Source organism: Poecile atricapillus, chromosome 2 (genome assembly GCF_030490865.1).
Source record: "Poecile atricapillus isolate bPoeAtr1 chromosome 2, bPoeAtr1.hap1, whole genome shotgun sequence".
Lineage (NCBI taxonomy): Eukaryota > Metazoa > Chordata > Aves > Passeriformes > Paridae > Poecile > Poecile atricapillus.
The window spans coordinates 1392892-1416839 of record NC_081250.1 but is presented as its reverse complement, the minus strand read 5'-3'; the positions used below and the strand labels follow the sequence as shown (position 1 = coordinate 1416839).

The window sequence follows — 23948 nt, the reverse complement described above, 5'->3', positions numbered from 1 at the left end:
GATGGATGGATGATGGATGGATGGATGGATGGATGGATGATGGATGATGGATGGATCCATGGATCCATGGATCCATGGATGAGAATTCCAGCTGGCAGTGTCCCATTCACGGATTCAGGTCTGGCTTTATCCTGATTCCAGCTGTTGGGAAGAGCTGGACACAGCAGTGCTGTGCACGGAGATCTGCTGACATCTACAGGACATTCCAGAGATTCCAAGGAATCAGGGAATTCCAGAACAATTCGGGTTGCAAAGGAACTTAAGGATCATCCCATCCATCCCATTCCATGGGACATCTCCCCCTATCCCAGGCAGCTCCAAGCTCCTCTAACCTGGCCTTGGGCACTTCCAGGGATTCCAGAATTCCCTGATGGAATCTTCCCACGGCTCTTCCAGAAATATTTTTCCCCAGGACAAGGGTGGGGGGCACTCGGATGTCTCCCATCCAAGGAAAAATAGGGGAAACCACCAAAAATTCCCTACAGGGAGACGGTTGGGTCCCCAGCCCAGGTGTTTTCCCACCAGAGAATCCAGAGGGAATCCAGAGGGAATCCAGAGGGAATCCAGAGGGAATCCAGAGGGAATCCAGAGGGAATCCAGAGGGAATCCAGAGGGAATCCAGGGGGAATCCAGAGGGAATCCACAGGGAATCCAGAGGTACATCCCAGCACCGAGCAGGAGAGCCAAGGAGCAGAAGAAAGCCGGGAATGGAGGAGGAATCCGGGAATTTTCCAGCTGCTCTGGAATGGGGCTCCTGCAGGTGGAAAATCCTGAGGGAGGAGCAGGGAGCAGTGGGAAGCAGCAGATCCCGGCAGAGGGACAAGGATCCATCACCCTGGGAATGATCCAGCGGGAAAAAAAGCAGCAGGATGTGGGAATTACCGGGAACAGCTCCTCTTATCCCAGCCGGAATCTTGTCTTGGCTCCAGCTGTTTCTCCTCGGGATAAAACCTCTGGAATCCAGCCAGAGGATTCTCCCAGAGCCACAAGGAAGTTTTCCAGGGAAGCGTGGGATCAGCTTGGCAGATCCCAACCGCTCACCTTTTCCAGAGGGACAGGGTTGGGATCACCCCAGGAACCGGGAGCACGCAATAACCTGGATCAGCCCATCCCAGGAACTGTGCAGGACCTGCTGTGGCCACCTCCAGCTTCCATGGATTCAATCCCACTCCAACTTCCATGGATTCAATCCCACCCCAACTTCCATGGATTCAATCCCACCCCAACTTCCATGGATTCAATCCCACTCCAAGTTCCATGGACTCAATCCCACTCCAGCTTCATGGATTCAATCCCACTCCAATTTCCATGGATTCAATCCCACCCGAACTTCCTTGGATTCAATTCAACTCCAACTTCCATGGATTCAATCCCACTCCAATTTCCATGAACTCAATCCCACCCCAACTTCCATGGATTCAATCCCACCCCAACTTCCATGGATTCAATCCCATTCCAACTTCCATGGATTCAATCCCACTGCTCCTTCAATTTCCATGGATTCAATCCCACTCCAGCTTCCATGGACTCCATCCCACTCCAATTTACATGGATTCAATCCCACCCCAACTTCTGTGGATTCAGTTCCACTGCTCCCACTCCAACTTCCATGGAGTTTCAATTCCAATTCCCACTGTTCCTTCCAATTTCCAAGGATTCAATCCCACCCCAACTTCCATGGATGAAATCCCACTGCTCCTGCAACTTCCATGGATTCAATCCCATTCCAATTTCCATGGATTCAATCCCACTGCTCCTTCAATTTCCATGGATTCAATCCCACTCCAACTTCCATGGACTCAATCCCACCCCAGCTTCCTTGGATTCAATCCCACTGCTCCTCCAACTTCCATGGATTCAATCCCATTCCAACTTCCATGGATTCAATCCCACTCCAATTTCCATGGATTCAATCCCACTGCTCCTGCAACTTCCATGGATTCAATCCCACTGCTCCTTCAATTTTCATGGATTCAATCCCACCCCAACTTCCATGGATTCAATCCCACTCCAACTTCCATGGATTCAATCCCACTCAAACTTCCATGAACTCAATCCCACCCCAACTTCCTCGGATTCAATCCCATTCCAACTTCCATGGATTCAATCCCACTGCTCCTGCAACTTCCATGGACTCAATCCCACCCCAGTTTCCTTGGATTCAATCCCACTGCTCCTCCAACTTCCATGGATTCAATCCCACTCCAACTTCCATGGATTCAATCCCATTCCAATTTCCATGGATTCAATCCCACTCCAACTTCCATGGATTCAATCCCACTCCAATTTCCATGGATTCAATCCCACTGCTCCTCTTCCCGCTCCTCTGCAGGACAAGGTTTTCCACACGGAACTGTTTTATTAGGAAAAGATCCATAAAAAACCCCAAAAGGAGGAGCGGGAAACGCTCCCGGAGCGTCGGGAAATTCCGGGAGCCGAGCAAATCCCACATGGAACTCAGCCAGATGCGGAGCAGCCAACGATTCCCGAGCCTTCCCACGGGAATTCCAGGGCTGGCCGTGGATATTCCCGAACCCTCAGAACCTCGAGGAGTCCCTGCACAGGAACCAATCCCTGGGAAATGATCCTGATTTTCCAAGGGCTGTTGGGATCTCCCTCCTTTCCCAGCGAGTCTGGATTGACTTTTCCAACCCCAGCCCGGAGTTTTCCCACTTTTCCTTGCTCCAAGGAAGTTCCAGCAAACTGGGGAGGGTCTGTCCTGCTCCCATCAATCTCCCATGATCCCAGGGAAGGGGATTTCCCAGGATTGGGGAAATTCAGGAAGAGGGATGAGCAGGGAGGGCCACGGGGCCGGCGCGAGGCAGATCCGGATCCTGTTCCCGATGGATTCTCCTCAGTCGGAGTCGCTCCCGTCCTGCTTTGCGGATCCCACGGCCGAGGCCAGCTCCTCCTCCTGCCCCTTCAGGCGCTCTCCTGCCGGGAGAAAAGCCATGGAAAAGGGACGGATGGGATGGGATGGGATGGGATGGGATGGGATGGGATGGGATGGGATGGGATGGGATGGGATGGGATGGGATGGGATGGGATGGGATTGGATTGGATTGGATCGGGAGCGAGCCGGAAGGACCCCAGAACCCTTCCCTTGGCACGATCCGAGCGCTCCTGGAGCCTCCTTGGGACCAACGGATTCCCGGATCCGTTTGGGAAGGGATCAAACCCCGCCTGGATCCCTGGAAGTGCCCAAGGATCAAACCCCACCTCCCCAACCCAGAGCTCCCGGCGTGGATCCCGGGATCCCTCTGGAATGAGCCACCCCCGTTCCCGCGGCTCCGGAACGCACGGATCAGCTCGGCGATGGCTCGCTGCGTCCTCTTCTCCAGCTTTTCCAGCTTCTTGGACACGTCCCGCTTCAAATCCCTGCAAGGAGAGCACCGGGATCGGGACAATTCCATGGCCAGGCAGGACACGGCTTTCCCACCGGGAATTCCTTCTCTTTCCCAAGAGCCACCATCCCAAAACCAGCCCAGGATTTCCAGATCTGGAATTCCACATCCAGATTCCCACCTCTGGAATTCCACATCCAGATTCCCACCTCTGGATTCCTAATTCAGATTCCCAGCTCTAGAATTCCATATCCAGATTTCCAGCTCTGGAAATCATCCAAATTTCCAACTCTGGAATTTCATATCCACATTTCCAGCTCTGGATTCCCCATCCAGATTTCCAGCTCTGGATTCCCCATCCAGATTTCCAGCTCTGGATTCCCCATCCAGATTCCAGCTCTGGATTCCCACATCCAGATTCCAGCTCTGGATTCCCCATCCAGATTTCCAGCTCTGGATTCCCCATCCAGATTTCCAGCTCTGGATTCCCACATCCAGATTTCCAGCTCTGGAATTCCACATCCAGATTTCCAGCTCTGGAATTCCACATCCAGATTTTCAGATTTCCAGCCCTCAGTGACAAGCATTCCAAAGAATCAGCTGGAAAAGGGAATTCTGTCTCCCTCCACAGCCAGGTTTTCCAACTCCATGGAATCATGGAATGCTCGGGGTTGGAAGGGTCCTTAAAGCTCAGCTCATCCCAACTTCCCACGGGATTTTCCTGGCATTTTAAACCCTCAGTTTTCTCCTGGATATTCCCAGCACGACCTCGAGGTGTTGGAGCCCCCCCGGTGATTCCAAGACCCTTTTCCCAGGAGCAGCATTCCATCGGCACTCACCAGTCCGGTTTCCTGGGAGCCAAATTCGCCAGGTCCTAGGGAAGGAGAGGAGACATCCAGTGAATTCCAAAGGCAACATTCCAGCCTGGGCCTGGCACGGAGCAGCTCCGCATTCCCAATCCACATTCCCAATCCACATTCCCACATCCACATTCCCAGCTCTGGATTCCTAATCTGGATTCCCAGCTCTGGATTCCTAATCAGATTCCCAGGTCTGGATTTCCCCACCCAGATTTCCAGATCTGGATTTCCAGATCTGGATTCCCAATCCACATTCCCAGCTCCATATTCCCACATCCACATTCCCAGTTCCACATTCCCAGCTCCAGATTTCCACATCTGGATTCCCAATCCAGATTTCCAGATCTGGAATTTCACATCCGGATTTCCAGCTCTGGATTCCCAATCCAGGTTTCCAGCTCTGGATTCCAATCCGGATTTCCAGCTCTGGATTCCCAATCCAGGTTTCCAGCTCTGGATTCCCAGATCTGGATTCCCGGCTCTGCATTCCCACATCCACATTTCCAGCTGTGGATTCCCACCTACAGATTTCCAGATTCCCAAGATCCAGTTTCCAACTCTGGATTCCCAATCCAGGTTTCCAGCTCTGGAATTCCACATCCAGATTCCCAGATCTGGATTCCTGACTCCAGATTTCCAGCTCCGGATTCCTAATTCGCATTCCCAGCTCTGGAATTCCATATCCGGATTCCCAGCTCTGGATTCCCAGATCCAGATTTCCACATCTGGGTTCCCAGCTCTGGAATCCCAACCCAGATTTCCAGCTCTGGATTCCCAATCAGATTTCCAGCTCCGGATTCCCAGATCCAGAGTCCCAGATCTGGATTCCCAATCCAGATTTTCAGCTCTGGATTCCCACATACAGATTTCCTGCTCTGTAATTCCACATCCAGATTTCCAGCTCTGGATTCCCTGTCCCAGGTTTCCAGCTCTGGATTTCCTCATCCAGGTTTCCAGCTCTGGATTTCCAGCTCTGGATTCCCTGATCCAGGTTTCCAGCTCTGGATTCCCAGGAATTCCCGCTGTACCTACCACCTCATCGATGATGGGCTCCGGCTTGGCCGCTTCCAGCTGCTCCTTCACCGTCTCCTCCACTAGATGGGGGAACAGGATCAGTGTCGGAAAACCGGGAATTCCACCGGGAGCTCCGGGCTGGGCTCCCAAGCGCTTCCCTAAAACCCCATTCCCGCAGCTTCACCCAAAACCACGGCGCCTTCGCTTCCAAACCCCGCTGGAGACTCCTAAAAATTCTCTGGGAATGATGGAAATCCCACAGACTGCAGCCGGAAGCCGCCTGGGATCAAGGCCTCTTTTCCCAACTTCTGCAGGGATCAGCTGCTCCAGAGGTCTGGAATTTTCTTCTCCTGGACTCATTTCTGGGCCTGGGATGCTTTGGAGGAGTCCAGCTCCAGCTCAGGCTTCGGGAATATCCGGGATAATGGGAAAAAACTCATGGAAAAAACCGCCTGCGGAGGGGCTGCTGCACCAGGCAGCACATCCCGCCCCAGCCCATGGATTTCATGGAATCAAGGACAATTCCAGTTGGAAAAGCCCTGGGATTGAATCCAAACACTCCCAGCGGTGCCAAGGCCGTGTCCCCACATCCACAGGGATTTCAGTCCCTCCAGGAATGCGGCTCCAGCATCGCGGGACAACCGGAATATTCCCAATATCCGACCTGGTTATTTCCCATTCCCGATCCCTGGGAGCAGATCCCGATCCCACCCCGGCTCCTGGCAGGGAATTGTTCCCCCTGAGCTTCCTTTGATCCAGAACATCCCTGGCTCCCTCAGGAATTCCCCAGCTCCGTTCCCTTCCCCGGACACGCTCCAACCTTTCTGTGTTTTTCCTTTACGTGGAAGTTTTAATCCTACAAAAACACAAGGAAAGGGCAGTGCCGGAATTCCCGGCCATTCCCAACCCTCCCTTTTTATCCATTTTTCGAGGGATTTATCCCAGGAAAACTCCACATTTCAGGATCCAGGGAACTCCTTCCCTTCCCCCTCAGGTGATTTATGGAAGTTCCGGGTGAGGAAATTCCAGCCCCAACGCCCTCAGCTCCGGCCCGAGATTTCCTTCCCAATAAATCCAACAAAAAAACAGCCGGAATTTCCGGGAGGCTCCTCCAGGGAGGCTCCTCCAAGCACGAATCCTTGGATTTGGGCCTGGGATTGTTCCCACCCTGCTTGTGCAACGCTGGGTGTGGGGGTGGCAGGATCAGACAATTCCAACCCCTCCAGGCTCCGTGGACACCTCATCCCGATGGATCTCCCACCTTGGGAAGAGCACGGAGCTTCCCAAGCCCTCGCTTCCCTTCCCACATTCCCGGTTTTTCCCACCTGAAGCCGGTTTGGCCGGGGGCAGCTTCCTCTTCTTCAGCTCCTCATCCTCGGGATCGTAATTCCGCAGCTTGATCTCCCTGGGAAAAGCGGGAAGAGCCGTGAGAAAAATCCGGGAAGCCCCAGCGGGCGCTCAGGAAAAGCGGGAATGTTGGAATCAGGAGCCAGAGGCAGCTGAAATCCTGGAATTGTTGAGGTTGGAAAAGCCTCCGAGATGATCAAATCCGGTGATCCGTGGCCCCGAGCGCCGCGTCCACGGCTTTGAAATCCCACCGGGAATGGGGATTCCCATTCCACATTCCATGAGGAATATTCCCAATATTCCAACCAGCCGGCTCTAAAAACTGGGATACTCAGGATGGAAACCCCAGGGAAGATCCAAAATCATGGAAAAAACTCAGGGAAAGACAGGAGGGAAAAGTGGGATTATTTGGGATGCAGGGTGGTTTTCCCAGCATTCCTGGGAATGCCAAAACCAGGGAGCAAATCCCGGTGCTGGAATAAACGGATGGTGGAGCTGAGGGACCCAAAGGTCACCTGGAAGTTTTTCCATGTTTTCCTCTCCTCCAGGGAAGCTCAAGAGTCCGGACTGAGCCACAATTCCATGAAATTCCCGTTTAATTTGGGCTGTAATTCCTCATTCCCAGGAGGCCGCGGATCCCTGGAATATCCGCAGGGATAACGAGGGAGGTGAAGCTCGGGAACGGCCGAGGACGGAATTCATCAGGATCAAGAGAATCTCGGGAAGCAGAGGAGTGGGATTTTATGGAAAACACCAAAAATCCAACCTTGGAAGTCACCGGAGCGAGGGTGGAAATTCCAACCTTTCCCATTGAATCCCATTCCCGCTCCGGCACAGGAATTCCTGGCCAAGGGGCTGAGCCACGGGAATCTGGGAATGCCGGGAATTGTCCCAGGATCTCACTGGGGTCAGGGAGGGAATTCCTTGGGATCAGGGACAGCTCCCACGATCCCAGGCTGCTCCTCGGGCACTTCCAGGGATCCAGGGGCAGCCACGGGAATTCTCCTCTGGGAATTCCATCCCAGCCCTTCCCCACCCTCCCAGCCGGGAATTCCTTCCCAAGAAGGAACTGGGAGGATTTGGGAAGCGCAGAATTCCAGGGGGAAGCGCTGCCAGGGGTGGCCCATTCCCAAATCCAGGTTTCCCTCCGGCCTGGAGCTGCTGGCTGGGAAGCAGAGGGATCCCGGCTTTTTTTTGGGATGAGGCCCCTGGCACCGGCACTCCGGGAATGTGCGGAATGCCCGGAGCGTTCCCGATGGAAACCGGGCCCCTCCGAGCTCGGCTGCTGTTCCAGCCCCAAAGGGTTTTATGGAACAAACAATTCCATGGATTTTTCCAAGCCTTGCGGGAGCACCGGGAATGGCTCTGCCATGAAAAGCTGGAATGGGGATCTCTCCCTTGCTCCTGTCGTTATTCCCAAAAGTCACTTGGAGCTGCTTCGGGAGCGGCTTCCCAATCCCTGAGGATGAGGATTTCACCTCCAGGAACAGCGGGAAAAACGGATGGAGATCATGGAATTATCCTGGAATTATCCGGGAATGGGCTGGGTTGGAGGGGATCTGTGGGATGATCCCATTCCCAGCCCTGCCACGGCAGGGAATTCCCGTTATCCCAGCTCCATCCAGCCTGGCCTTGGGCACTGCCAGGGATCCAGGGGCAGCCCCAGCTGCTCTGGGAATTCCATCCCAGCCAGGAATTCCTTCCCAATATCCCATCCAACCAGTGGGAGCCATTCCCTGTGTCCTGTCCCTCCATCCCTTGTCCCTCTCCAGCTCTCCTGGAGCCCCTTCAGGCCCCGGAAGCGGCTCCGAGCTCTCCCCGGATCCGTCTCTTTTCCAGGTGAACATTCCCGGTTTTCCCGGAGCAGAGGGGCCCCAGCCCTGGAGCAGCTCCGTGGGATCCTCTGGATTCCAGCAGGCGCTGCCGACATTCCCGAATTCCTCGTGCAAGGTGCCAAAGGAGGAAGAGGCAGATCCAGGAGAATCTGGAGGAAAAGCTTTTCCCTGGAAAAGCTGCTCCTGCTCCTGGAGCGGCTCTGGAAGGAAGGAATCCCGGAAATTCCCACCTCTCTCCGCACCAATCCTGCCAGGCCGGGAGCTTTTTCCAAGCTGGAGCCATCCAGGTGTTCTGGGAGAGCTGGAGAAGATCCCAAATCCATCAGGATTGAGCTTTTCCAGGTGCTGGAAATTGGGAATTCCAAACTCTGGGAATTTCAATATCCACGAGTAAAACCGGGACAAAGCCCACATTCCAAACCCTGGGAATGCCAAACCTCATCCACGTTTTCCTGCGGCTCCTCCGGGCTGGGATGGATCCAAACCCAAATTCCAGCCTTGAGGTTCAAGCCAAAGGAGCCCTGGAGGCACCTTGGGAAGGCGGGATAACAGCCGGGATAACCGCTGGAATTCTGGGATCCACAATCCCAGCACGGAGCCGGCCCCGGGGTCGGGAGCAGGAATTCCCATTCCCAGGAATTCTCCCACAGGAAGGGCAGCTGGAAATCCTGAAATTCCGCGCCCAAAACCCCGTGGGGGGGGGGGGGGATGAATTCCCAGGAAGGATTCCCAGAAAAGGAACCGGAAGGAGGCTCATCCCGATCCCAGGAAAATCCAGGATCATCCAAAGCCTCTCCAGGAGGATCCAGCCGGGCTCGGGATCATGGGATTGGTTCCATCCTGAGGGAAAATCCCCCAGCTCCAGAGGGAGGAGATCCCAAACCACGGATTGGAACCTTCGGGAATTTTCCCAGCCTGGATCCCGGCGCTCTCAGATTCCAGATGGATTCGATCCCTGTTTTCCTTTTTCCAGCCTGGAGCAAAAAGTGGCAGCTCCGGGCTTTGCCCATTCCCATTCCTGTTCCCATTCCCATTCCTGTTCCCATTCCCATTCCCGTTCCCTTTTCCATTCCCATTCCCATTCCCGTTCCTATTCCCATTCCCATTCTCATTCCCGTTCCCTTTTCCATTCCCATTTCCATTCCCATTCCCGTTCCCATTCCCATTCCCACCCTTCCTCCTCTCCCTGAGCACATTCCCGATGGGAAGGGATCCCTGGGATGCTCCACATCCACGTCCCAGCGGGAGCAGATCCCAGGAATTCCCACTTTTAATCCTGATTAATTTTTTTCCCCACTCTTTTCCCTGTCCCAAAGCCCTTCCCTGCCATTCCCAGGCTCCGGGATGAAGGGAATCCCATCCCGGATTCTCCTGGTGAGCCCAACCCCCTCTGGAGCCGAATCCCGAGGGATTTCCAGGCTGGAAACATTTCCTGCCCGGTGACATTCCAGAGGGAGCAATTCCAGAGGGAGATCGGCTTTCCCAACCCCTGCTCCTCCCCCAGAGCAGGAGCCGAAACTTCCAAGGAAAATTCCGTCTCCGAGGGCGCGGCTCGCTGCGGATTCCCTCCGAAAGCTGGAAAATCCCGGATTCTTTTTGTCCCATTCCTCTCCAAGCTTTTCCTTGGATTTCCAGCTCCGCTTTTCCTGGCTCTGAGGAGCTCCGCCGCCACCGGGAGCCGCAATTCCAAGGCTCGGAGCTGCGGGATGGGAATTCCAGGCTCCGGCAGGTCCCAGATTCCCAAATCCAACGTTTGATCCCGCTGGGAATGAGGCGGAAATCCCAAATCCCAATCCACGGCCTTCTCCCAGGAAAAGCGGATTCCCGATCCACACCTAAATCCCAGCTTTTCACAGCTCCAGGGAGAATTCCCAGAGTTTGGATCAGGGATTGGAGCCGGATTTCCTGGGAGAAGAGCAGGGAATTTGCAGGAAAATGAGGATGGAAAAATGGGATGGGGAGGATGGAACAAAGCGGGAAGTGGCAAAAAAAAATTGGGAGCACGGGCTGGGAAAAAAACTTGGGAAAAGCGGAGTCCAGGGAATCCCGTCCTTCCTGCAGCCAGAAAAGTTGGGAATCTCCAGCCCTGGAAGTGTCCAAGGTCAGGCTGGACGGGAGCAGCTCCCATGGAATGGGATCATCCCAGATTCTTTCCCATCCAAGGAATTCCGGGATTCTATGGAATGCCTTCCCCAAGGAATTTTTCCCAGCTTTCCCGAGGGGATCCCTGGGAAAATGTGGAGAAGGGGTGGGAGAATCCCAGAATTCCAGAAGGGATTTTCCTTAAATTCCACAATCTCGGGCTGCTCCCGGCACTTCCAGGGCTGGAATCCGATGGAATTTCCCGTTATCCCAAGTGCCTGAGAGGGAATTCCCCAAATCCATCCAGAACCAGCAGGAAAAGCAGGAAGAAATCCTTGGAAAACGACTCCGTGCCCCGGCAGGGAGCTCCAGCTCCTTCTTCCCGGATTATTCCCTCTCCAGCCGTTCCCGAGGGGGCAGAGCCCGGAATCAGCCGGGAATCCCGGAGAATCCTCGGGATCACGGGGATCCAGGAAGCTCCCAAGGGTGGAATTCCATCCTGAGAACAGCTGGGATGGAGCTGAAGGAACCAGGAGAGAAAATCCCGGGATTTTGCTCCGCAAAGCCCAGGACCACCACATTCCCTATCCCACGGAATTCCTTCCTCCCGGAAAATCCAGCCCTTGGAGGGAAGGGAGATTCCATCCCCCAGGACTCCTCACTTCCCAAATCCAGGCGGAATTCCTGCAGATTTTTTCCCTTTTCCCCAATCCAGCGATTCCCTTTTCCATAGGGAGATTCCTGGGAAATGCAGATCCAAGAGGAAATCAAGGGATGGGCTCTTCCGGATCCAATTCCCACGGGAAAAGCAGCCAAAGGAAACCAAAAATCGGGAATTATCCCGGCAAAATCTGGGATTCAAACGTTTCCATGGAGCAGATTTTGCTGGAATTTGCTTTGGGAAATTCCCTCTGGATTCCAAACTAAACACACTGAGATGGGAAAGGTGGAAAACCGGGAAAATCCATCGGGAAGGGAAGTTTCCCCTGTCCTGAAAGGGGGGAATCCCAAAGAATTCCATAAATTTGAGGAGAAAGCCGGGATGGGATTTCCCTTCTCCACCTGCAACTTCCTTGGATTTTCCAGGAAATCATCCCGAGGCAGGGGAAGGATTCTGGCGGGATCTGCCACCGGATGGAGGAAAATCCATGGAAAAACTCAGTTCCGGGTGCTGCTGAACACCGGGAATGAAAAACCGGGAATGAAATTCCAGGAATTCCCTGGATCCATCCAGCAGCGATTCCCAGGATAACACCAGCTCAAAGCAGGAGGTTTTTTGGGATTCCGAGGATTCCATCGGCTCCGGATCCGTTGGTTATTCGGGAGATTCCCGAGATCCCAAGCTCCGCTTTCGCCTCCGGCACCGATTCCAAGCACGGAAAATTCCCGAGAAATCTGGTGCTTCCAAATCCCAAATTCTGGGATTTTCTCCACCAGAATTTGCTTTTTCCAAGGAGCCATTCCCAAAAAAAAAAAGAGGATTTCCTCTTTTTTTTTTTTTTTCCCGGGTTCGTTTTTTCCATGGAGTTTTTTTAGGGATGAATCCGTGGGAATCGGCCGCATTCCAGGTTTTCCACCGAAATTTGTGATCCCAAAAAAAAAAAAAAACCCTGCTGGGATTTTCCCAGCGGGAAAAACGCCTTTGGAATCGGCCGGATCTGGGCTGGGATCGTGCTCCTGTTTTCCAAGGAAAACTCCCACAGGAATCCATGGAAAAAACCCAATCCGTGTGGGAACAGCCAGGAATTCAGGGAATCTCCCAACATTCCTTTGGAAACGCTCCTGGAATTCTTCCTGAGGGAAAATCCTCCTGGGAAAGATTCCAAGGGAAAAGCGGGAAGGAAGAAGGAATTACCTGTGCTTGACTGGCTCCTCTTCCTCATCTTCCCTGGGAATTTTGGATTCCGGCTCCGCGCTCTCCTTGTTCTGCAGAAAAACCGGGAGAATCCGTCAGATTTCTCTGGAAAAACCGGGAGAGCAAAGAGTCCTCTGGGATTGGGAAATCCTCGGGAATTGTAGGAAGAGACGGGACAGGAAAGGATTTGGGAATGAGGGATGAGAAGCCGCAAAAATTTGGGAATTCTCCGAGCGGGATTCTTTTATTGCCTAATTTATCATCTGGGATGGAAAACAGGGAAAACGAGGAAGGAATTCCGGCTCTGGGAAAAGCTTGGAGCAAAATTCCCTCGGGATAGGGAAAGAGGCTCTGTTGGCAGCAGCAGATTCCGGGAAAAGCAGTGGAACTCCTGCTTCCGTTAGCTTACCAGAGCTGGGAATGAGCGGCCATGGAATTCCGGAATCCCGAAATTCCCCAACTTCCCTAAAAAAAAGCAGGAGCAGCTCCGCATTTCCCAGGGATGGACACGGCCAGCTCCGCTTATCCCGACTTTTATTTCCCTGGAAAATCGGGAATAAGGAGATTTGAGCCCTCTCCATTCCCAGAGCTGAATTCCCAACTTCTCCTACAGGCACCAAAGGCCTGGATTGGGAAGGACGATCCCATTCCACGGGCAGGGAATTCCCACCATCCCGAGCTGCCCTCGGACACTTCCAGGGATCCATGGAATTCCTTGGGAATTCCACACCACCTCCCTCCGGTCATTCCCTGGCTCCCATCCCGACTCTGGGATCCCGGCAATCCCGGATTCCCAGCCCCGGGAATGTTTTCATTCCCTGGATTCCTCCTCTCCCGAGCTCCGTTCCACATTCCGGGTTAAATCGACATTCCGGGAATGTTCTGCTCCTGCTCCAAAGAGAAGGGAAATATTCCCGCTTTTCCGAGGGAAAACCGACAGTGACCATCCCTAAAATCCCAATTCCATTCTCTGCTCTAAGGCCATTAAAACTTTGGGATGATCCCAGGAATTCCCTGCTCCATAAATTCCATCAAAACTGAGAAGAGGGAGGGGAGGGGAGGGGAGGGGAGGGGAGGGGAGGGGAGGGGAGGGGAGGGGAGGGGAGGGGAGGGAAGGGAAGGGAAGGGAAGGGAAGGGAAGGGAAGGGAAGGGAAGGGAAGGGAAGGGAAGGGAAGGGAAGGGAAGGGAAGGGAAGGGAAGGGAAGGGAAGGGAAGGGAAGGGAAGGGAAGGGAAGGGAAGGGAAGGGAAGGGAAGGGAAGGGAAGGGAAGGGAAGGGAAGGGAAGGGAAGGGAAGGGAAGGGAAGGGAAGGGAAGGGAAGGGAAGGGAAGGGAAGGGAAGGGAAGGGAAGGGAAGGGAAGGGAAGGGAAGGGAAGGGAAGGGAAGGGAAGGGAAGGGAAGGGAAGGCCGGGAATTTCCCAGGAATGGCAGCAGGGATGGGCTCAGCTCCATTTATCCCGAGTTTTATTCCCATAGATCCGGGCAGCAGGAGGAGACGGCGGCGCTCCCGAATTCCCATGGCTGAATTCCCAACGTTTCCAGCCCGTGGGCATAGAAGGCCTGGATTGGGAGGGATCCTAAGGATCATCCCATTCCATGGCAGGGAACTCCCAGCCCGGCCTTGGGCACTGCCAGGGATCCAGGGGCAGCTCCAGGAATTCTAAATATCCAAATATCCCAAAAAAACAGGATCACAAATATCCCAAAGAACTCAGGATCCAAATTTTCCCCAAGAATTTGGGATGCCAAATATCCCAAAGAACTCAGAATCCTCCCATCCAGGAATTCCCAATTCCCAACATCCCATCCATCCATAGGGAGCCATTCCCTGTGTCCTGTCCCTCCATCCCAAATCCCTCTCCAGCTCTCCTGGAGCCCCTTCAGGCCCCGGAAGTGGCTCCGAGCTCTCCTTGGATCCGTCTCTTTTCCAGGTGGACATTCCCGGTTTTCCTGGAGCAGAGGGGTTTCCAGCCCTGGAGCAGCTCCATGGGATCCTCTGGATTCGCTTCCTTCCTGCCCTGAGCATCCCTGGATCCCTGGGATCCCAATCCATCCCAATCCCATCTCCAAACCAACATTCCCGGGCTGGAATTGTTGGGAAGAACCTCCAGGAACATTTCCCGAGGTGAAACATTCCCGGCGCTCCAGCCCTTTCCGACTTCCCGAGAAAAGCCTGGAAAGGAACGGATCCTTCAGAGCCTCCCGGCTGGAAAAACTTCCCTGGGCTCCGTTTCCACAGCAACGCTTTTCCCAAGGCTCTGGCAAAACAAATCCCAGCGGGAAAAAAAAAATCCGGGAATAGCGAGGACGAGGCAAAGCTCGGGATCGTCCAGGCCTTCGGGAAAGCCGGGAAAGGGCGGAAAAGCAGGAAAATCCTGCGGGAAGGAGCCACTCCCGCTCCGGGCTCCGTGGAGGAGCGAGGATGTGGCTCTGGAGTGAATCCAGGCGGGAACAAAAGGTTGGGATGAAGCCAAAGGGATTTTTCCGGCTGGAGGAACGAGGCGGGGAACGCTCCGGAGCCACGGGAGACTTTTCCTTCCCACAAAAACACGGGAAGGATCCGGCTTTTCGTGGATTTGGGGATAAAATGCAGGAGAAGGAGCTGTGGAAAGTTCTTGGATGAGGAATTTTGGGATGGAAAAGGGAATGCAAGCCTGGAATTCCCCCGGCGATCCCAGATGGATTTGGTGGGAGAGATCCTTTGGGAATGTCAGCAGCAGCCCCATGGATCTTAAAAGGAGAATTCCTTAAAATTCCCAAGGAATTTTCCTGGGAAATTCCCTCGGAGTGGAACTTTGAGCCATCAAATCCCGGATTTTCACAGCACAGGGAAAAGGGGAAAAGCTGGAAATCCGGGATGTGCCCAACAGGAAATCCCAAATCTTGTCCCAAATGATGGGAAAAGTCCCTCATTCCCCACGTTCCATGGGAAGAAAGGAAAAGCAGGAATCCCAAAGCAGGAATTCCTGAATTCCCAGCTTTTCGCTTCCATTCTCTGGATAATCCTGGAAAATATTCCCAGAAAAAGCTTTCCCACAGCTCAACCTCTGCTGGATTCCCTCGGGAATCCCAGCCCTGCCCACAGTGGAGCCTCCTGGAGCAGCTTCCCATTTTTCCATGGAATTTCCCAGCGGGAATCTCCTCAATCCATGGATTTCTTCCCCTCTCCCGCTCCTTTTTCCACCTGAAGGATTTTCCTTGTGGGAATCTGATCCAGGAATTCTGGGAGCAGACGGAAGAAATTCCCTTTTTTTCCATGTTTTTGGTGCCTCCAGCTCCAAGAGAATTCCAAAAAAACCCTGGATTTTTCCACAGGCAGGACACGATCCAGGAACATTCCCGTTGTTTTCAGCGGGAATAACCCAAAATTCCATCCCATGATGGGAAAACTCCAGGAAAAGCAGAATCCCTGAACGGAAGGGATGTAAAAAACTGGAAAAATTGGGACATTTCTGGGAGATTTTCCTTCTTTCAGCTTCTCCCGGATTTTTAGGGAGTCCTGGATTTCTGAGGAATTTTTTGCCGGTGAAAATCCGCTGTCCTTGGAATGTTTCCCGGAGATCTGAAGCTCGGGATCGTTCCCATTCCCTGGATTTCTGGGAAACGACGGGAACGGAACCAACCGGGAATAAAGGGAAGGGATAAAAGTTGGGAAAAGCCTTTCACAGCTCCTAAAAAAAGCAGGAAAAGCTTCCCAAGGATCTCAAGCTGCTCCAGGAAAAACTGCTGGAATTTTCACCATCCTCCAGGAATATCCAGCCTTTATTCCCTTTAAAACCCGGAATTCCGGGTTTGCTTTGCTTCCCGATGGATTTCAGGCCTGGAATGTTTTGGATTCCCCATCCATGGAATTGGATGAGCTTTAAGGCCCCTTCCCAAAAGAAATCCGGGATTTTGGGATTCTCCTCACTTTCCTAAGGCGGGAATTTCCATCCAAACCTTTTCCACATCACAACAGAATTCCCAAATTTCTCCCCCGAGGGTTGGGAGCTCTCCAGAAGGAAAAGTCTCCCTCTGGATCCAAGCTTTTTTTCCAGGAGCTCCAGTGTCCGTCCTCATCCCTCTGGAATCCACTGGATCCACCAAAATTGGAAAAATTTCTTTCCAGCCTTTTTTTTATTCCCGTACTTTTATTCCCACCTTTCTTTTCTTGCCTTTTTTCCAGCCTGGAAATAAAACCACGACACCACCTTATCCCAAAAACTCGGGATCCCAAAGAATTCGGGATCCAAATATCCCAAAGAACTCAGGATCCCAAATATCCCAAAAACTCGGGATCCCAAAGAACTCGGGATCCCAAATACGCCAAAGAACACGGGATCCAAATTATCCCAAAGAATTCAGGATCCCAAATATCCCAAAAACTCAGGATCCCAAATATCCCAAAGAACACGGGAATCCCAAATATCCCAAAGAACTTGAGATCCCAAATAATCCCAAAAACTCAGGGTCCCGAAGAACTCGGGATCTCAAATTTCCCAAAGAACTCAGGATCCATGTGGGATGTTTGGATTCTCCTCCAACACCTCCAAATCCATTCCAGACCCTCTGGGATCCCAAAATCCCATCCCAAATATCCCAACCCAAAAAAAACCTCGGGATCCACCTGGAATCCTCTGGTACCCCCAACCCAATCCCAGCCCCTCTGGGACCCCCAAAATCCTCAAATCCCATCCCAAATATCCAAAAAAACTCGGGATCTGCCTGGACCCCTCTGTCTGTCCCCCAACCCCTCTGAGACCCCCAAATCCCATCCCAAATATCCCAAAAAACCTCGGGATCCGCCTGGAACCCTCTGGCACCCCCAGCCCCTTCTGGGAACCCCAAATCCCATCCCAAATATCCCAAAAAAACCTCGGGATCCGCCTGGAGCCCCCTGGCCCCCCCCCAGCCCCCTCAGGCCTCTCTCCAGGCCCGTTCCAGGCCCCTCCCGCCGCCTCGGCCCCACCGCGGCCCCTCCGAGCGCCTCCCCCGCGTTCCCCGCGCCCTGCCCGGCCCGACCTGCAGCGTTCGCTGCCTCAGGGCCCGGAGCCGCTCCCGCCGCTTCAGCGCCTCCTCCTCCAGCCGCCCCAGGACCAATCCCGCCGCCTCCTCCGTTCCTTCCGTGCCGCCACCGGGCGCCGCCATCTTGTAGGCCTCTTCCCTCATGCCGTACAGCGCGCGGTGCGCATGCGCGCTAGGCAGAGCGTGCCGAGCGCCGAGCGTACGGATGGGAGCAATCGATTTGTTGGCGGGGGGTGGGGTTGGGAAAGGGGAAGGTAAAGAAAAAAAATTCGGCGTTAAAAATTTGGGAATGGTTTAAAAGGAGAATAAAAAGGGAATGAAGGAGGAATTGTCGTGTTTCGTTTTGTTGGGGGTGTCTACTAATGGGAGCGAGACTTAGCTGCGCTAATTGGTGTTAATTATTTGGGGGGGGGGGGGGTTGTAAATAAATTTATCTTTTTTGGGAATGCGGGAATGGGACGGGAAATCAGACAGGGATGGGGATGGAGATGGGGAAATGGGGAAGGGGAGCTTTCCCCGCCCCAGCAGGTGGAGGGGAGTCCCCGCCCCAACACCTGGGGGAGGTTCCAGGGCCGGGCTCGGTTTGGGGGGGGGTTCGGGGGGGGCGGAGCCGCCGCTGGTTCCCAGCCGGGCCGGCCCCGGGCATGGCTTCCCGGGAGCGCCTCTGCGAGCTCTGGATGCTCTACTTCGCCAAGGTGAGCCGGGCACCCCTCCCCGGGCACCCCGCACCCCCTCCCGCTATGGGGGTTCCCCCATCCCCACCCCCCTGTTTGCAATTCCCGCCTCCCCCCCATCCCCTGCTGTCCCCCATTGTCGCATCCCCCCGGTCCCCACCTCCCTCCCCCCGCCCGGGCTGCGCTGTCACATCCCGAGGGTCCCCGAGGGTCCCCAAACCCCCCCCGCGTTGGCTCCGTGCCTCCCCCCCGCCACCCCCCGTTTGTCACCGTGTGCCACCCCCTCCCCTCCCCCCCGCACGCCGGTGTCACCTGCGGGGTGTCCCCAAAGCCCGGCGACACCCGGGACCCCCCCCGGGGACACCGCATCCCGCGGGGACCCCCCCGCCCGCCCGCCCCGCCCCGAGGGAATTTGGGGTCCCCCCGCCCCTCTCCGCCCTCCCCGGAGGGGTTTGGGGGGTCCCCTCCAGCCCCCCGGGAGGGTTTGGGGGGCTCCGCGTGTCCCCTCGGCTGCCGGCGCCACCGCCCGGCGACAGGTGCGCGGTGACATTGGAACGGCGACAGGGTGGGGACAGCGGCGCCGCGGGCGGGGGGGCTTTGGGGACCCTCCGGCGAGTGCTGGGGGGTGTCCCCAAGGGGGTCCCTGGGTGGGGACAGCCCCCCCCTCCCCCCCAGGTCACCCCAAATGTCCCCGCGAGCTTCGTTTTGTCCTTAATTCCCCCCGGGAGGGGGTGGGGCGCGTCCTGGAGGGGAGGTGGCACCCCAGTGTCACCCCCGGGCTGTGTCACCCCCGGGCTGTGTCACCCTCGGGCTGTGTCACCCTCGGGTTGGGGGGACCCGGTGGATTTTGGGGTGAAATGCTCCCCCCAAGGGCCGCCGGGAGGGTTGGGGACATCCGTGGGGTCTGTCACCTCGGCTGGCCCCGCCAGTGTCACCTCGGCACCCCAAAACAAGGGGAGGGGACACGGCCGGGGGGGGCTCGGGCAGGGCCACGTGCTGGGACATCGGGGGGTGACATGGGGACAGGAGCCACTGCGCTGAGGTGGCTGTGGTGGGACAGGGACAGGTGCCACAGCACCGAGGTGGCCGTGGTGACATGGGGACAGGTGCCACTCCATCAGGGTGGCTATGGCTGTGTGGGGACAGGAGCCACTGCACTGAGGTGGCTGTGGTGGGACAGGGACAAGTGCCACAGCACCGAGGTGACTGTGGTGACATGGGGACAGGTGCCACACCACTGAGGTGACCGTGGTGGGACAGGGACAGGTGCCACATTGTCAGGGTGACCGTGGTGACATGAGGACAAGTGCCACTGCACTGAGGTGACCATGGTGACATGAGGACAGGTGCCACATTGTCGTGGTGACATGGGGACAGGTGCCACTCCATCAGGGTGGCTGTGGCTGTCTGGGGACAGGAGCCACTGCACTGAGGTGGCTGTGGTGCCATGAGGACAGGTGTCACATTGTCAGGGTGACTGTGGTGACATGGGGACAGGTGCCACACCACTGAGGTGACCCTGGTGACATGAGGACAGGTGCCACATTGCCAGGGTGACCATGGTGTTACAGGGACTGGTGTCCCTGCACTGAGGTGACCGTGGTGACATGGGGACAAGTGTCACACCACTGAGGTGACCGTGGTGGGACAGGGACAAGTGCCACAGCACCAAGGTGACCGTGGTGACATGGGGACAGGTGCCACATTGTCGTGGTGACATGGGGACAGGTGCCACTCCATCGGGGTGGTTGTGGCTGTGTGGGGACAGGTGTCACATTGCCAGGGTGACCGTGGTGGTACAGGGACAGGTGTCACATTGTCAGGGTGACTGTGGTGACATGGGGACAGGTGCCACAGCACTGAGGTGACCGTGGTGGTACAGGGACAGGTGCCACAGCACCAAGGTGACCGTGGCCATGAGGGGACAGGTGCCACATTGTCAGGGTGACTGTGGTGACATGAGGACAGGTGCCACATTGCCAGGGTGACCGTGGTGACATGAGGACAGGTGCCACAGCACCGAAGTGACCGTGGCCATGTGGGGACAGGTGCCACATTGTCGTGGTGCCATGAGGGGACAGGTGCCCACAGTCACAGGGACACAGGTGCCACTCATCAGGGTGGCCGTGCCACCTCTGAGGCGCCAGGGGCACGGCCAGAGCCCAGTGTCACCTCCCCGGCAGCGGAACCCGGTGGCCTTTGCCACAGCGATGTCCCCAAGGACAAGCAGGACACGGCTGGGGGGACGTGGCCCAGGTGATGGCAGTGTCCCCTCGGTGGCAGTGTCCCCTCGGTGGCAGTGTCCCTGTCGGTGGCCCGGGAATGGCCGCCTCGTCTCCGGTGGCTTTCCGGCCGGACAGGGCCGCTGTCACCGGCACTGCCGGGGACACGGCTGTCCCCAGAGGTGGTGGCACTGCCAGGGGACACGGCTGTCCCCAGAGGTGGCCGCGCTGTCCCCAGGGGTGGCCGCGCTGTCCGAGGACACGGCTGTCCCCAGGGGTGGTGGCACTGCCGAGGACACGGCTGTCCCCAGGAGGACACGGCTGTCCCCAGGAGGACATGGCTGTCCCCAGGGGTGGCCGCGCTGTCCCCAGGGGTGGCCGCGCTGTCCGAGGACACGGCTGTCCCCAGAGGTGGTGGCGCTGCCAGTGGACACGGCTGTCCCCAGGAGGACACGGCTGTCCCCAGGGGTGGCCGCGCTGTCCCCACCCCCCGAAGGGGCGGCGGGACCGTGACCCCAGCGCCAGCACCCGCGGGGACACTCGGTGTCACCTGCGGGGTCACTCGGTGTCACCCGCGGCGCTCGGTGCGGGGGTGACATCCCGCCGCCTTTGTCCCTGCCACCTTTTGGAGGTTCCCCAAAAATTCCCGGTTCCAATTCCCGGTTCGGCATTCCCGGTTCCAATTCCCGGTTCCAATTCCCGGTTCCAATTCCCGGTTCGGCGTTCCCGGTTCAAATTCCCGGCTCGGCATTCCCGGTTCGGCATTCCCGGCTCTGCTTTCCCGACTCGGCATTCCCGGTTCCAATTCCCGGTTCCAGTTCCCGGTTCGGCGTTCCCGGTTCGGTATTCCCGGCGCTCCCAGGCGGCTCCGCGCCGGCCGAGCTCAGAAGCCGCCGAACCGGTTCTGCCGGCCGGGAACCGGCTGCGACAGCGCCACGGGCTGGCACCGCCACTGCCACCGGTACTGCCACCGGTACCGGTACTGCCATTGCCACTGCCACCGGTACCGGCACTGCCACCACCGGTACCGGTACCACGACTGCCACCGGTACCGGTACCGGCACTGCCACCACCGGTACCGACACTGGTATCGGTACCGGTACCGCCATTGCCACTGCCACCGGAACCGCCACTGTCACTGGTACCGGCACCGGTACTGGTACCGCCACTGCCACCGGTACCGGCACTGCCACCAGTACCGGCATTGCCACTACCACCGGTACCAGTACCGGCAGTGCCACCGCCACCACCGGTACCGGCACTGCCACTGGCTCCGGCACTGCCACCGGTACCGGCACTGCCACCTCCGGCTCCGGTACCGGTACCGGCACTGCCAGCGGCTCCGTCAGGGACCGAGGCCTCGGGAGGGCACAAGGGGAACTTGGGGACAGCTCCGGGAATTCCGGGCCCCGTGTTCGGGATGCGGCTCCGGGTGGGAACACCGGGAATTTTGGGATACGGGCTCCGGGAAGGCTGACCGGGAATATCGGGGTGCAGCTCCCGGTTGGAACACCGGGAATTTCGGGTGCTGAGGAGCGGCAATGAGCGCTCCGGAGCTGCCACGGCGGGATTTGGGTTGGATTTTTCGGGAATACCGGGAATTTCGGGTGCTGAGGAGCAGCAATGAGCGCTCCGGAGCTGCCACGGCGGGATTTGGGGTTGGATTTTTCGGGAATTTCGGGATAAACCAACCCAGCCCCTTGTGGCCACCACCGCCAGCTTGGGGACATCACGGAGCTGCCCCGTGGGGACAGGGGTGGAGAGTACCGGTGGCACCGCCGTGTCCCCAAATGGAGCCGGTGTCCCTAAACATAGCCGGTGTCCCCAAGCGGTGCTGGTGTCCCCACAAGGTACCAGTGTCCCCAAATAGAGACGGTGTCCCCAAATGGAGCTGGTGTCCCCAAGCAGTGCCAGTGTCCCCATATGGAGCCAGTGTCCCCAAATGGTGCCGGTGTCCCCAAAAGGAGCCAGTGTCCCCAAATGGAGCTGGTGTCCCCAGATGGAGCCAGTGTCCCCAGAGCCGGTGTCCCCAAAAGGAGCCAGTGTCCCCAAATGGAGCTGGTGTCCCCAGATGGAGCCAGTGTCCCCAAATAGAGCCGGTGTCCCCAGATGGAGCCGGTGTCCCCAAACAGAGCTGGTGTCCCCAAATGGTGCCGGTGTCCCCAAACAGTGCCAGTGTCCCCAAACAGAGCCGGTGTCCCCAAAAGGAGCCAGTGTCCCCAAACAGAGCCGCTGTCCCCAAAAGGAGCCAGTGTCCCCAAATGGAGCTGGTGTCCCCAAACAGAGCTGGTGTCCCCAGATGGAGCCACTGTCCTTAAATGGTGCTGGTGTCCCCAGATGGAACTGGTGTCCCCAAGTTGTGCCAGTGTCCCCACACAGATCCAGTGCCCCCAGTTGGTGATGGTGTCCTCAAAAGGAGCCGGTGTCCCCAGTCGGTGCTGGTGTTCCCACACGGTGCCAATGTCCCCACACGGTACTGGTGCCCCACACGATCCCGGTGTCCCACACGGTACCAGTGCCCCACACGGTGTCAATGTCCCCACACGGTACCGATGTCCCCACATGGTACCGGTGTCCCACACAGTACCAGTGCCCCACACGGTCCCAGTGCCCCACACGGTCCCGGTGCCCCACACGGTACCGATGTCCCCACACGGTACCAGAGCCCCACACGGTACCAGAGCCCCACACGGTCCCGGTGCCCCACACGATACCGGTGCCCCACACCAGCCCGCAGCGGGGCAGGAAGCGCCCGTGGGGCCGCGGGTGACTCGACATTTCCTGCGCTCCGGGGCTGTTTTGGTGGCTTTGCACAAGCGACAGCGGTGACAAAACGGGGGGGCCCCCCCGAACCCCCCCCAACCCCCCCGCCCGTTCCGGCCCCGCCGCTGCCGCGGGGCCATGGAGGGCCAGGGCCACCCCCGGGGACAGGTACCGGGCTCGGGGACACCGGGGCACCCCCGGGGACAGGTACCGGGCTCGGGGACACCGGGACACCCCCGGGGACAGGTACCGGCCTCGGGGACACCGGGGCGCTCCCGGGGACAGGTACCGGCCTCGGGGACACCGGGGCGCTCCCGGGGAGCTCGGGGGGCAGCGGGAATTGCGGGGGGGCGGATTTTGGGTTCCCCCCGCGGTGTGGCGGTGCCCGGGGGAGCCGGGGGAGCTCGGGATCCCGGGAAAAGGGGGGGCTGGTCCCCGTGGGAATGGGGGGACGGTCCCTGGCGAGGGGGGGACACCCCGGGGTGCTGCGATGGGAACTTGGGGGGCGGGGGGAGCGGGGTGACCCACACCGGGGTTTTGGGGGATCGGGGTGACCCCAAGGTGCCACACGGGGGTCCTGGAGGATCGGGGGACCCACACCGGGGTTCTGGGGGATCGGGGTGACCCCAAGGTGCCACACCGGAGATCTGGGGGATCGGGGGACCCCGGGGTGCTGCAGCAGGGTGTGGGGGTCCCCAAGGTGCCACACTGGGGTGCACAGGGACCTGGGTGACCCCAAATTGATGCACTGGGGTGCCCAGGGCTGTGAGTGACCCCAGGGTGCCGTATTGGGGAGCTCAGGGACTGGGGTGACCCCAAGGTGCCCCACTGGGGGCGTCGGGGAGTGGGGTGACCACTGGGGTGCCCAAGGACTGGGGTGACCCCAAGGTGCCCCATTGGGGTTCCCAGGGCTGTGGGTGACCCCAAAGTCCCCTATTGGGGTGGTTG

The 23948-nt window shown here is 57.2% G+C and overlaps 2 protein-coding genes across 3 annotated transcripts in view; one reads left to right on the top strand and one right to left on the bottom strand.

Annotated features, from left to right (window-relative positions):
- Window positions 1–2214: 2214 nt before the first annotated feature.
- Window positions 2215–17506, bottom strand: CCDC12 (coiled-coil domain containing 12). The gene is made up of 7 exons (XM_058830457.1): window positions 17339–17506; window positions 12338–12408; window positions 6544–6623; window positions 5237–5298; window positions 4184–4218; window positions 3302–3378; window positions 2215–2934 (listed from the first exon to the last, which is right to left on the bottom strand). The coding sequence occupies exons 1-7, from the start codon at window positions 17483–17485 to the stop codon at window positions 2855–2857; spliced, it is 552 nt and encodes a 183-aa protein (XP_058686440.1). The 5' UTR covers window positions 17486–17506; the 3' UTR covers window positions 2215–2854.
- Window positions 17507–17945: 439 nt separating this feature from the next.
- Window positions 17946–23948, top strand: part of NBEAL2 (neurobeachin like 2) — a 32682-nt gene continuing 26679 nt past the window's right edge. For both annotated transcript variants that reach the window (XM_058830432.1, XM_058830430.1), the window contains exon 1: window positions 17946–18036. In XM_058830432.1, coding sequence (XP_058686415.1) covers window positions 17986–18036 — 51 coding nt within the window. In that variant the 5' untranslated portion in view covers window positions 17946–17985. The remainder of the gene's footprint in view (window positions 18037–23948) is intronic.

Bases quoted from the DNA above. Each gene is read 5' to 3' on its own strand.
- CCDC12 (XM_058830457.1), bottom strand. From the start codon at position 17,485: ATGAGGGAAGAGGCCTACAAGATGGCGGCGCCCGGTGGCGGCACGGAA. The intron at 12,409-17,338 runs GTCGGGCCGGGC...GTTTTTCTGCAG, and splicing joins TGAGGCAGCGAACGCTGCAG to AACAAGGAGAGCGCGGAGCC. The intron at 4,219-5,236 runs GTAGGTACAGCG...CTCCTTCCCTAG, and splicing joins AGCCCATCATCGATGAGGTG to GACCTGGCGAATTTGGCTCC.